Source organism: Paramormyrops kingsleyae, chromosome 3 (genome assembly GCF_048594095.1).
Source record: "Paramormyrops kingsleyae isolate MSU_618 chromosome 3, PKINGS_0.4, whole genome shotgun sequence".
NCBI lineage: Eukaryota > Metazoa > Chordata > Actinopteri > Osteoglossiformes > Mormyridae > Paramormyrops > Paramormyrops kingsleyae.
The window spans coordinates 38873024-38885077 of NC_132799.1; the positions used below are offsets into that span (position 1 = coordinate 38873024).

The 12054-nt window shown below is 44.5% G+C and overlaps 1 protein-coding gene across 1 annotated transcript in view; it reads right to left on the reverse strand.

Moving 5' to 3' along the window:
• Positions 1–342: 342 nt before the first annotated feature.
• The window catches only part of LOC140588310 (antigen WC1.1-like), a 56052-nt gene continuing 44340 nt past the window's right edge, over positions 343–12054 (reverse strand). The window contains exons 29-30 of the mRNA XM_072710277.1: positions 4495–4578; positions 343–4185 (exon numbers count right to left, since the gene is read on the reverse strand). Coding sequence (XP_072566378.1) covers positions 4028–4185; positions 4495–4578 — 242 coding nt within the window. The 3' untranslated portion in view covers positions 343–4027. The remainder of the gene's footprint in view (positions 4186–4494; positions 4579–12054) is intronic.

The following is a 12054-nucleotide window of genomic DNA, read 5'->3' on the forward strand; positions in this document are numbered from 1 at the left end:
CGAAATATAATTAATCAAGTATAGGAAATAAACATACTGCAATCAAATAAATCATAAAATTCTGCAATGAACAAAATTTGGAAAATATATTTTACACTTTGACAACAGCTGAGATAAATCATATTTGAGTTTATGTATGAGACCATGTTATGAAATGACATTTACCTTAAGTAATAATATAAAAAACCCTAACCTTAAAACCTTAAAAGTTTATATTATGTGAATAGGAATGGTGATGTGGCAGGTGCTGTTGTATAACATGAAGGTCATTTGAAAAACTACTTCTTGAACTTTTGGAGAGAAGCTTCTTCAAACATGAAGAGGCTTCTTCTTTCAGTCCCAAAGATCCTACATAATCTCCCCCACATCATCATAGTCAGTCTGGTCAGGTTCAGGGGGGCTCTCCACAGGGGGCAGTGTGGTCAAGTCTCTCACACCTACATGGACATAAGGCACTTTCACATTCGGAACCTGGGATCTCATTTATGAATTGAGCATACAAACAGTTTTGAGTATCAACTGTGCATATGCACATTTATAATCACAGAATCACATTTATCAATTTCTTCTTGTGCATAGAAATGTGCGTATATTTGCGTACACTCCCAACCAGGCGTACACACAAACCCCTAGCAGCAGAGAAGCATAACTGAGGCAAACCAATTGGCACTTAGGATATATACAGACTCCCACTAAATTATCAACCTTTATAGACTGACAAATAGAATGACCTAATTATGGTCACAAAGTATGGCAAGTCAAGTCATCCTCATGAAAAGGAACCATTCCAGAGTCAAATAACATCTTTGGCCAAAGAAATATATCACTGTGATTAAATGCAGTCTTACGTTGAGATATGTCTGATTGAGTCATATCTGATCACATTTCCATCCAAAGTTCATTGTAAAAAATATACACTGATTTAATGCATAAATAAATAATATACACTGATCGAGAGACACCTGAAAGTACACACAGTAGGCCTTTAGCGGGTGTGTCACTTAGTATAAAAGGTGCCTGAGAATAGGCAGCACTGCCAATCATCTAATAACACAAGGCAACTAAAATTTGTTTCATTACATTTTGTAGTGTTTTCTATACAATTTCGGCACACTGATTTCAGTGGTAACGTTTATTTTCATATAGCTTCAATGGTTTAGTTAGAAGCGTCATTTTTAGAAAAAACTACACTTGGCGGCTCGGCTGACACGGTCTTTTGCTATACTTATACATTTTTGCATATTAATATGTTGTTTTTTTGTTGTACGTGTTGATAAAAATGTCTTCTAGACACTGTAAATTACCAGCTGACTGTTTCTGTTACGTTTGGGGATATTATATTGGTCCTGCTCAAGTGAAATGTACGATATCAAGGGACACAAAGTATTGCCAAGCTTATGAGAAGTATTTTGGAATGCCCATTGGGGACCAAGACAAATTCTGGGCTCCTCATGTTATATGTGGCTGCTGCAAATCAACATTGGAAGGGTGGTTAAGAGGCACCAGGAAAAGTATTCCATTTGCAGTCCCTAGAATTTGGAGAGAGACAACAAACCACCTGAATGACTGCTACTTCTGCATGGTGGATTTTGCTGTTTATAAGAAGCCACAGGACAAGAAGAAGCTAGTCTATCCTGATATACCATCTTCTATTGCACCAGTGCCACATGATGAACATTCGCCTATTCCAGTCCCACCAACAACAGATGAAGCCAACATGGAAGTGTCGGATCAGGACGATGAGTATGAAGAAGCGGGAGAAACTTGGCAATCTGGTGAACCTTACTTTCCAAACCAGCAGGAACTTGATGATCTAGTCAGAGATCTGAACCTTCCTAAAGCAGGTGCAGAACTGCTTGCATCCAGATTGAAAGAATGGAATCTTTTGGATCCAAGTGTGAGAATTTCGAAGTACCAAAAGAGACATACTAAGTATGCTCAGTATTTTACAGTTGATGAATCACTCTGCTTCTGTTTAGACGTGATGGGACTGTTTGAAGCAATTGGTGTCACACATCAACCTGGACCAATGGCGACTGTTTATTGACAGCTCTACAAGGAGTTTGAAGGCTGTACTACTTCATAATGGAAATATGCATCCTTCCATATGAGTTGGGCACAGTGTACACTTGAAAGAAGACTATAACAATGTTAAGACTTTGCTACAGAAGATCAACTACGATAGCTACAAGTGGGATGTATGTGGAGATTTCAAGATCTTTTTGGACTGCAAGGTGGATTCACTAAGTTTCCTTGTTTTCTGTGCTTGTGGGACAGCAGACATAGGGCAAATCACTATGTCCGAAGAGAATGGCCTGAAAGATACGACTTGCAGCCAGGTGCCTACAATCTCTTTGTATCTGCAGACAAAATTCTTCTGTCTCCACTGCACATAAGACTGGGGTTAATCAAGCTATTTGTCACGGCACTAGATTCTAGTGGTGAAAGTGATCAGATCATTGTTTCCTAAGCTATCAAATGCTAAAGTTTCAGCAGGTGTGTTCATTGGGCCACAGGTGACACAGATGTTTGCATCAGAAAGTCTGGAGAGCAAAATGAAGGAGAAAGAAAAAAGAGCCGGGACTGCATTCAAGCATGTTGCTTCTGATTTTCTTGGCAGCAACAGGGCAGAAAATTACAAGGAACTGCTCAACAGCTACCAGGAGTTGGGTTCCAGAATGTTACCCAAGTTACACTATTTTGATCTCATCTTGATTTTTTTCGACCAAATCTTGGTGCTGTAAGTGAAGAACATGGAGAGAGATTTCACCAAGACATCCAGGTGATGGAGAAGCAGTACCAAGGACGATGGGATGAAGCCATGATGGGTGACTATATCTGGACTTTGGTTCGTACTGATGACCCAACTCACAAGAGACAAAAATGACCCAGTGTACATTTTTTAAGCTTTGAGGGTTATTTGCATCATTACTTTATTTGTGCGTGCAAAAGAAATTTTGTTGCTCCCAGGGGTGTTATTATTTTGCAAATTCCATGCATGCTGGTTAAAGCGGATTGCTAGTATATGCTAAATATACATAAAATTTAGTTTATCTCTAGAACTATTGAAGGTAGGAAATAGTGATGTGATTTTCTGAATCAGCGTGCAAAACTTGACTAAGAAACATCAAAAATTGCAATGAAACAGACCTTTCATAAAAATTTGTTACCCAGTATAATTCTTGTAATATGCAATATAAAACTTGTAATATGCATACAGTAATGTATGCAATGGACAGGAACTATAACGAGTTATGATTCAGTATCAGTATTGTGCTATTTTGTTACATCCAAAGGAACTTAATATACTATACAGTAAAATATTTTGCTGCAGCTTTAAGCACTGTCTTTTTTCTCATTTCCCACTGTTTGCTACCACATGTATCTTTTGATACAATTTGACTTTTTTTGTGAAGTTTAAGTGAAAATATTTTAATATAATGTGGTGTGATTTATATTTACATTATTTGCTGTAGAGTGCTGTGTGTATATTACTGTACTGTACTTAATACCTCTTACCACTCCCCTACAACTATCGAGACACGATCAAATTGGCTTACATCCGGTGGTCCCAGTCCCACATGCAAACACAAGTCGACGCATTAACTTCATGTGTCATCTGTCCCCATGCTAGAGGTCCTTTTCTATCTTGGACTGGCCACTGGTAAAGCTGTCAAATGATATTGTAACTTTTTTTTGAATTACATCTACTGTAACAAAACTTCCACCTCATTCTCAGTCATTTCTTTTTTCCCCTCTCTGCATATCATTTTTTTTTAACTTTATTTCTTAATAGCAAAATACAGTTACAAAATTACAAGTAGAAAATATATTATAAATAGGCCTAAGGATATAAGGGTATATGTCTCATCATGGTTTCCATTTACAACACGTTCTCCTGTTGTGCAGTTCAACATGTTTGTGCGGAAGTTATATATCCATATATACTTCATTGTGGGCATTTTTAAAAATTTAGTCTTGCCGTGCATGTGAAGTTACATTTAGAATAGGTAAGATTTATCAACATTCACTTTATACAGCTGTTTTTATGCACAGCTATTTCTTGCCTGTTCATGCCAGCGACTTGTACGCATGGTTTTAGGAACTGACACTTTGATAACTGTACACTTTGATAAATGAGAACCCTGGTTCCATAAAAAAACTTCTGGATCCCGAAAAAAGTTTCTGCAGTGTGAAAGCACCCATAGTAAGGGACACAAAATATTTAGCAACTGTAATTGGAAATTAGTAGAAGTGATAGATATTATATGTGAAACAAGAAATAATGTTTATTAGTTAGTTGTGGCAGACATACATAAAGTGATTCAAATTAATGTCAGTCCATGTCAATCACATTCAAATAAGTGTTATTATTCATAAACAACATGAGATTATTGTGAATATGTAGAGAATCATACATATGATCAAATCATTTGAGAGGAGCAGTATGATGAGACACTTTGCTCCATTAGATGTGTGTAAAGAGAAACTGACCTGATAAAACATGTGGGCTTTGCTCTATAAACTCAACATCACCATAGTCCTCTGATGTGTCTCCTGTCACCATCAACCCTGAACCTGGGAAAAAGAGAGACCTCAGTACACAGGAGCCAGTTGACTGTTATGCTACGTTCACACTGCGAGCGGCGAGAGCATCAAAGCGACCGGAAGTCATTCATTCTCTATGGGAGGGAGCGTTGGGAGGTGTCGAGGAGCGGTGCGGCGCGATCTGGGCGGCGGGAGCGTCACACAGAAGTTGAATGCCAGTCAACTTTATGGTAATGAGCTGTGATGCAGTTGGGCGGCAACCAATGGGAATGTAGAGATACTCCGCTAAAGAGAGCGCCGCAGAACATAAGCGTGTAAACTTTTGTTCCGACCCAACCGTTCCTAGGCACACTGGAGGAGAAACTTATTATTATTGTCGCCTGCTACAGGGAGTGACTCCGTCCACGGAAGCGCACGCTATGGCGGAAGTGCGCTCCCTCCTGCGGCAGCTCGTCTGCCAGGTGAAAGAAAAGCGGCTTCAGCCACTCGCCTGGTCAGAGGCAACCCCGCCATCACCTACCGGACCCGGCCAGGTGAAAAAGAAGAGGCGCAGGGGAAAGAGAGAAAACGGCGTCCCGTCGATCTCCCTGGGAGCCTGCTCTCTCCTCCACGCCTGGGATGACATCGCCGCTGCCCGCCTAGCCGGCTTCCATGGAGAGCAGTCACCTCCGTTGGAGACTTATTTTTATCGGCTGGAGCGTCTGGGGCACGGCGGAATTCGCGCCATGAGAGACGGCATTCCCCGGGTCCCTATAGCCCTTAAAGGGGCAGCGCCTGCTCGCCCGGTGCCCATCCTGGCGCCAGTTCCGGAGCTGCCCGCCATTCCGGACCTGCCTACCCGTGGCACCGTCTGTCTTGCCTGACCCGCCTGTCCTGCCTGACATCCCTGCAGCTGACACTGCTCTGCCTGCGGCACTGCCTGAGGTGCCCGCGGCTGCGCCCCCTGCTGGCCGCGTGACGGTGGCACCCGCGGCTGCGCCCCCTGCTGGCCGCGTGACGGCGGCACCCGCGGCTGCGCCCCCTGCTGGCCACGTGACGGCGGCGCCCGCCGAGGCTCCCCCTGCTGGCTGCGTGATGGCGGCACCCGCCGAGGCGCCCCCTGCTGGCCACATGTTGGAAGCGCCCTCCGAGGCGCCCCCTGCTGGCCGCACGCCCGAAGCGCCTGCCGAGGCGCCCCCTCCTGATCTGCCTGTCTCGTCTGTCCTGCCGGCGCCTGATCGGCCTGTCTTGCCTGATCGGCCTGTCTCGCCTGTCCTGCCGGCGCCTGATCGGCCTGTCTCGCCTGTCCTGCCAGCGCCTGATCGGCCTGTCTCGCCTGTCCTGCCAGCGCCTGATCGGCCTGTCTCGCCTGTCCTGCCGGCGCCTGATCTGCCTGTCTCTCCAGTCCAGCCCGTCCAGCCCGGCTCTCATGTCCAGACCACGGCTCCGGCTGCACCGCCTGCGGCCACGCCCCCTGTTCTGCCCAAGCCTCCAGCACCGGTCCAAGTCCCCGAGGAGGTCCCGGACAATGGGACCCTTACTCCTTTCTCCTCTGAGGAGGAGGAGCCGGAGTGGGACCCCTCCGTCCGATCCCTCTGGACTCCCGTTCCCCTGTCTGGCCGGGAACAACGGCCTGGTGGACCCCGCCTGTCAGTGTCCCGTAAAGGACAGGGCCAGAGGCGTCGGGCCCGGTTCCCCCCCACCCTGCCCCCTTGCTCGCCCTCGCTCGCCTTGCTTGGGGCTCCGGGGTTACCGGCTGCGCCTCCGGCTCGTGGTCGGCGGTCGCCTCCGGGTCCCCCCACGGTGCCTCGGTGCCGGTCCTCGGTCCCGGCTCTGGCGCCTTGTCGGTCGCATCCGGGCCCTCCTGCTTCGGCGGGCTGTCGGACGGCGCCTACGCCGGCTGCGCCGTCGCCTGCTGCGGCTTCCCCCTCCTGCCCACCTCTGCTGCTGTTCCCTCCTGCTCCCTTCATGCCCCCTCCGTCTCTCCCTCGTCCTGTCCCCTCGGCCCCTGTATGGTTCCCTCCGGCTCCCTTCTTGCCCTTGCCTGCGGCCCCTCCGGCCGCCGCCCGTCGCCTGTCTGGGCTCCCTCGGGCTTCGCTCCTCCCTCCTTCTTTTCCTTTCGTCCCGCCTGTCTCTGCCCCTTGTCCCTCTGTTCCGCCTCTGTTCACCCCTGGCCCCTTTGTGTCGCCTGTGGGTGTTCCTTCTGTGCCTCCCCTGTCTCCCTTCCTGGTTTGTCTTTCCGCATTTCCTGTTCTTTGTCGCGTCCTGTCTTTCGGTTGGTCTTTGTTCCAGTTCTGTGTCTCGGTCCTGTTTCCCTGGTCTCGTTAATGGTTTTGTTCTTGTTTTCCAGGTCCTGTTTCCCCAGTTTGGTCTCCTTCGTCGCCTCCCTTTAGGGCGCGCCCGGAGTGCGCGCCTTTGGGGGGGGGTTATGTCACGATCCGCTCCGTCTACTTGCCCGCTCGCCTGCACCACCGATCGTGACAGAAAGTCATATGGGCAAAAATATACAGCATACAAACATAAAAGTTAAAAAAAAATAAAAAATAAGGGGGGGGGGGACAGAACAACAACAAAATTAACAAGACAGGTGCCAGGGGAAAAGTCATGATGTCAGCTTCATTCACGTCCACGAAATAAAACAATCACCAGCCGCTTAGAAAAACCTCGTTAGTCTGGAATGCCAGGGAAATTTATCCTTCTAAGAACTCTTAAGAGAGGGTCCCACCCTTCAAAAAACTTTTCAGAGGAGCTTCTCAAAATAAAGCGAATTTTCTCGAGCTTAATAAAATGTAATACATCTCGAAGCCAGTGTACATATGAAGGAGATTGAGGGGATTTCCATTTCATTATTATCACCCTTCATGCAAGAAGAGTCATAAAGGCTAGTGAGGATTTTTGCAGAGAGGATAAAACGGGCTGAGGAGGTGCAACTCCAAACAAAGCAGTCAAGGGGCAAGGGTCAACCTTCTTACCAAAAGCATCAGATAAAATGACAAAGACCTTTTACCAGTAGTTACGGAGTTGAGGGCAAAGCCAAACAGTGTGAATCAAATTAGCTGGGGAATGGTGACATCTATTACAAGCAGATGAGGCATTAGCATAAAATTTGGCCAGATGAGCATTTGTATAATAGGTGCGATGCACAAGTTTACGTTGAATCAAGCTATATCTGGCACAAATAGAGGATTTAAGGACTAACAACAAGATTTGTGTCCAAAGGTCCTCTGAAATGGTTTGTCCTATGTCCTCTTCCCAAAGTGACCTAATACAGTCTATGGGTTGTGATCAGAGTTGAGTGATTTGATTATAAATAACAGAAATGGCCCCTTTCAAATTGCGAATTGGCTCCAAAAACACATCTAAAGGCGAGTCCCCGGGAAAATTAGGAAAAGTGGAGTACGTAGCACGAACAAAACTGCGCACCTGCAGGTATCTAAAAAATTTATGGCGTGGAAGACCAAACTTTACAGAGACTTGCTGGAAAGAGGCAAATACATTATCAATAAACAGGTGTTGAAAGGTTGAGATCCCCATTTTACTCCACAACAGAAACATATTATCAGTGAGAGAGGGCGGAAAAACATGATTGGCTGCTATGGGGGCATGGACGGAGAATGACTGTAAGCTAAAGTGACGCCTAAATTGTACCCATATCTTCAAGGATGAATTAATTTGTCTGTTAGATGTATAAGGTTTAGTTGAAGACTAAACGGTGAGTGCAGCAGGGCCGACAAAGACACAGGTTTTACAGAGTAGGCCTCCATAACAAGCCAAAACGGTGGGGAAGGGCCATCTGACTGAAGCCAGTACCTAAAAAGTCTAATATTAGAGGTCCAATAATAATATCTAAAATTTGGTAAAGCCATTCCCCCAAGTGCTTTGGATCGCTGTAAAAATTGTGTGCGTATACGGGGGACCTTTCCATTCCAAAGAAACTCAAGAATAATACTATCTAGTTTGACAAAGAAAGAACGTGGAAGAAAAATAGGGATACACTGGAATAGATAAGAGAGGCGTGGAAGGATATTCATTTTAATACAGTTAATCCGAGCAACCAAAGAGAGGCCAAGCACCATCCAACGTCCTAGATCTTCCTTAATGCGCAGCAATAAAGGAGAAAAATTAGCACTGAAAAGATCCTTGAACTCGCGTGTAACCTGAATCCCCAAGTAGGTAAAGCCATTAACCGCGACTTTAAATGGCAATGTATGCAGTGGGTAGCTATTAGCAGAAGCATTCACCGGAAGCAACTCACTCTTACTAATATGTAATTTGCAGCCTGATAGCTGTCCAAATACATTAAGTGTGGTGAGAGCAGCAGGAATAGAAGTATCCAAGTCTGAGGTGTACAAGAGTAAATAATCAACGTACAAAGAGACTTTCACTTCCACACCGAACCTCTTAATACCTTTGATATCCAAATTAGATCTAAGTGCAATTGCGAGGGGTTAAATTGCCAACGCAAATAATAACGAGCTCAGTGGACAACCCTGACGTGTTGAGCGATTGAGACGGAAGTAGTCAGATTGAGTGTCCTAATCGAAGCATAAGGGTCTGAATAGAGTAGCTTTATCCAAGATAAAAACCTGTCCCCAAAACCGAATTTCTTAATTGCATAAAACAAATATGGCCACTCCACTCTATCAAAAGCCTTTTCGGCATCTAAAGAGATCACAATTTCTGGAGTATTAGTAGAGGGTGTGCAATATATAACATTGAAAAGACGTCTTATATAAGAGAAGGAGTGCCTATTTTGTACAAAGCCGGTCTGATCTGGACTGACCACAGAGGGGAGCATAGACTCTTGGCGTAATGCCATCGATTTTGCTAACACTTTAAAGTCCACATTCAGTAAACTTATCGGACGATAAGAAGAACACAGCAGGGGGTCTTTGCCTTTCTTAGGTAGAATAATAATAATAATAACTGCCTGATTAAGGGTTTGAGGTAAACGCCCAGAGGTCAAAGAGTCATTATATACCTGTAACAGCAAAGGTGAGAGTTTGTCCCAAAACATCTTATAAAACTCACAAGGGTAACCGTCCGGACCTGGACATTTACCAGCCTGCAGGGACTTAACTGCCATAGTGAGCTCTGAGATAACAAGAGGCCTCTCAAGATTCTCAGCCATCTCTGGATCAATGGTAGGAATGTCCAATTCTGAGAAAAAGTTATCAAAGTCAGATATGGAAGGAGAACATCCAGAGGAGTATAGTGACGTATAAAAATCTTTGAAAGCCAAATTAATCTCAGCTGGATTAGTTGTGACCCCATGGGCAGATTGAATCTGAGAGATCTGACGAGAAGCTGACACTCGTTGAATCTGATGGGCCAATAATTTACCAGCCTTGTCCCCATGTTCGTAAAACTGGGTACCAGATTGAAACAACAGTTCCGTTGTGCGTTGTGTTGTAAGGACATCGTATTCCGCTTGCAAAAGAAGACGATCCTTATACAAAGTACAGGATGGAGAAATTGCATATAAACTATCAATTTGAGAAATACGACGTGTCAGTGTAGTCAGTTTTTCTCTTCCCAATTTATTTTCATAATTCAAATAGGAAATTATTTCCCCTCTAATATAGGCTTTAAGTGTTTCCCACAATAGCGAGGCTGACACCCCAGGTCCTATATTAGTTTCTAAAAAGAAGTCTATTTGACGTGCAATAAAGGCAACAAATTTTTTATTCGATAGCAAGCGGGTGCTCAGCCTCCACAACGGTCGCCCAGCAGAATGAGAGCCAAACTTAATATTTATAGAAACTGGGGCATGATCTGACAGGACAATAGCATCATACTTGCACCCAGTAAGAGAAGGCAAGAATCTGTTATCAATCAAGAAAAAATCAATACGTGTAAACGTATGATGAACCGGAGAGAAAAAGGAATATACCTTCTGGGAAGGATGGAGAAAGCACCAAGCGTCCAAGATGCTAAATTCAGACATAAAATAATTAATTACTTTAGATGAACATGAGGGCGTAGGTGTTTTTGTTGTGGAACGGTCTAACTGAGGATCAAGCCAGCAGTTGAAGTCTCCCCCCAGAATTAAATGGTATACTGACATATCCGGGAGTCGCCGAAAAAGTCGCTTGGAAAAAGTCCTCGTCATCACAGTTGGGAGCATATATATTAACCAATGCCACGGGAGTATTGCAAATGGTACCGGTAATGATAAGATATCTGCCATAAGAATCAGAGATAGTTTGAAAGTGCACATAGGGGACAGATTTACTAAGAAGAATGGCCACCCCTCTAGATTTACTATCAAAAGAAGAATGATAGACCTGACTAACCCAACCCCATTTAAGTTTCATGTGGTCTACATTTCTTAAATGTGTATCTTGCAAAAAAATTATATGGGCCCCCAACCTTTGCATGTGATGTAGTACTTTACTACGTTTTATGGGATTATTGAGTCCTTTGCAGTTAAAGCTGGTGAAATTAATTTCATGTCCTACTGTGGTTGAAGACGACTGAAACATTGCTGTAGGTCTTGATATAATGACAGATTTGGACTAAATTCACCCTGGACACCTGAGAGGAAAAAGAAAATAAAAAGAAAGGAGAAAACACAAAACATACATACATGTACCCCGAACCCTATAAACAACACAACAAACCAACTTGCAGAAGCACCCCCCCAACCGGGATGCGCGAAAACCTCCCACAAAAAAAACCACAAAGTCAAGCCTGCCTGAGGCTGAGCAACCCGATCTCACGAATTTTCGTGCAGCCATCACGACATAAAATCTATTTAAACGTGCTGTGATCATGTTTTCGGCTTTTATTACGTGCTGGGGCAACGTTTCCCCTCCCTATGTGTTTTAATGGGCAGTGCCTAACACCGCCACTATGAGCGCTAAGTGGTGACTAAGGGATGGGAAAGTCATGCATCCCCAGAATCCTATTGTGTTTTTCGTGATCTGATAACGCTTTCGATAACGTGTGATGCGACCTTGCAAAACAGCACTTGGATTTTACTTCTGTTGCATGAATGAGTTAGTGTATGGAGGGAAATCCCGGACATTATTCAAATGCAATTGCAAATTTTGCATTACTGTTTGCTTTTTCGCTTTCGCGAACGAACACTGACTGCCACATTTCAAATGAAAAAGCAAAGTCCATTTGCAATTGCATTTCCCATGTCTTACAAGGAACATCCTGGACATTTTTCAAAAGGAATTGCGAATGCAAAATTATGAAATTGATTATGGACCCATACGAGAAACATGATGAATGTTATTTACCAAACAAATTTTCCGAGTCCTGCCCAGCAGTACCAGCATCATCATAATCTCCTGATATGTTGTTTATTGCCAGATCCCCTGTATCAGACACATAAAAGCTGCTTCTGTGCATCAGACACCCATCGCTGTAGAGCAGGGTTCCCCAATTCCGGTCCTGGAGAGCCAGTTTGCAACATAGTTTGTAGATTTCCCTGCTCAACCCACCTACAAAGCATGGTCATTTGCTAATTAAGGTGTGTTTGAGCAGGGAAATCCGCAAGTTGTGGTGGATTCTGGC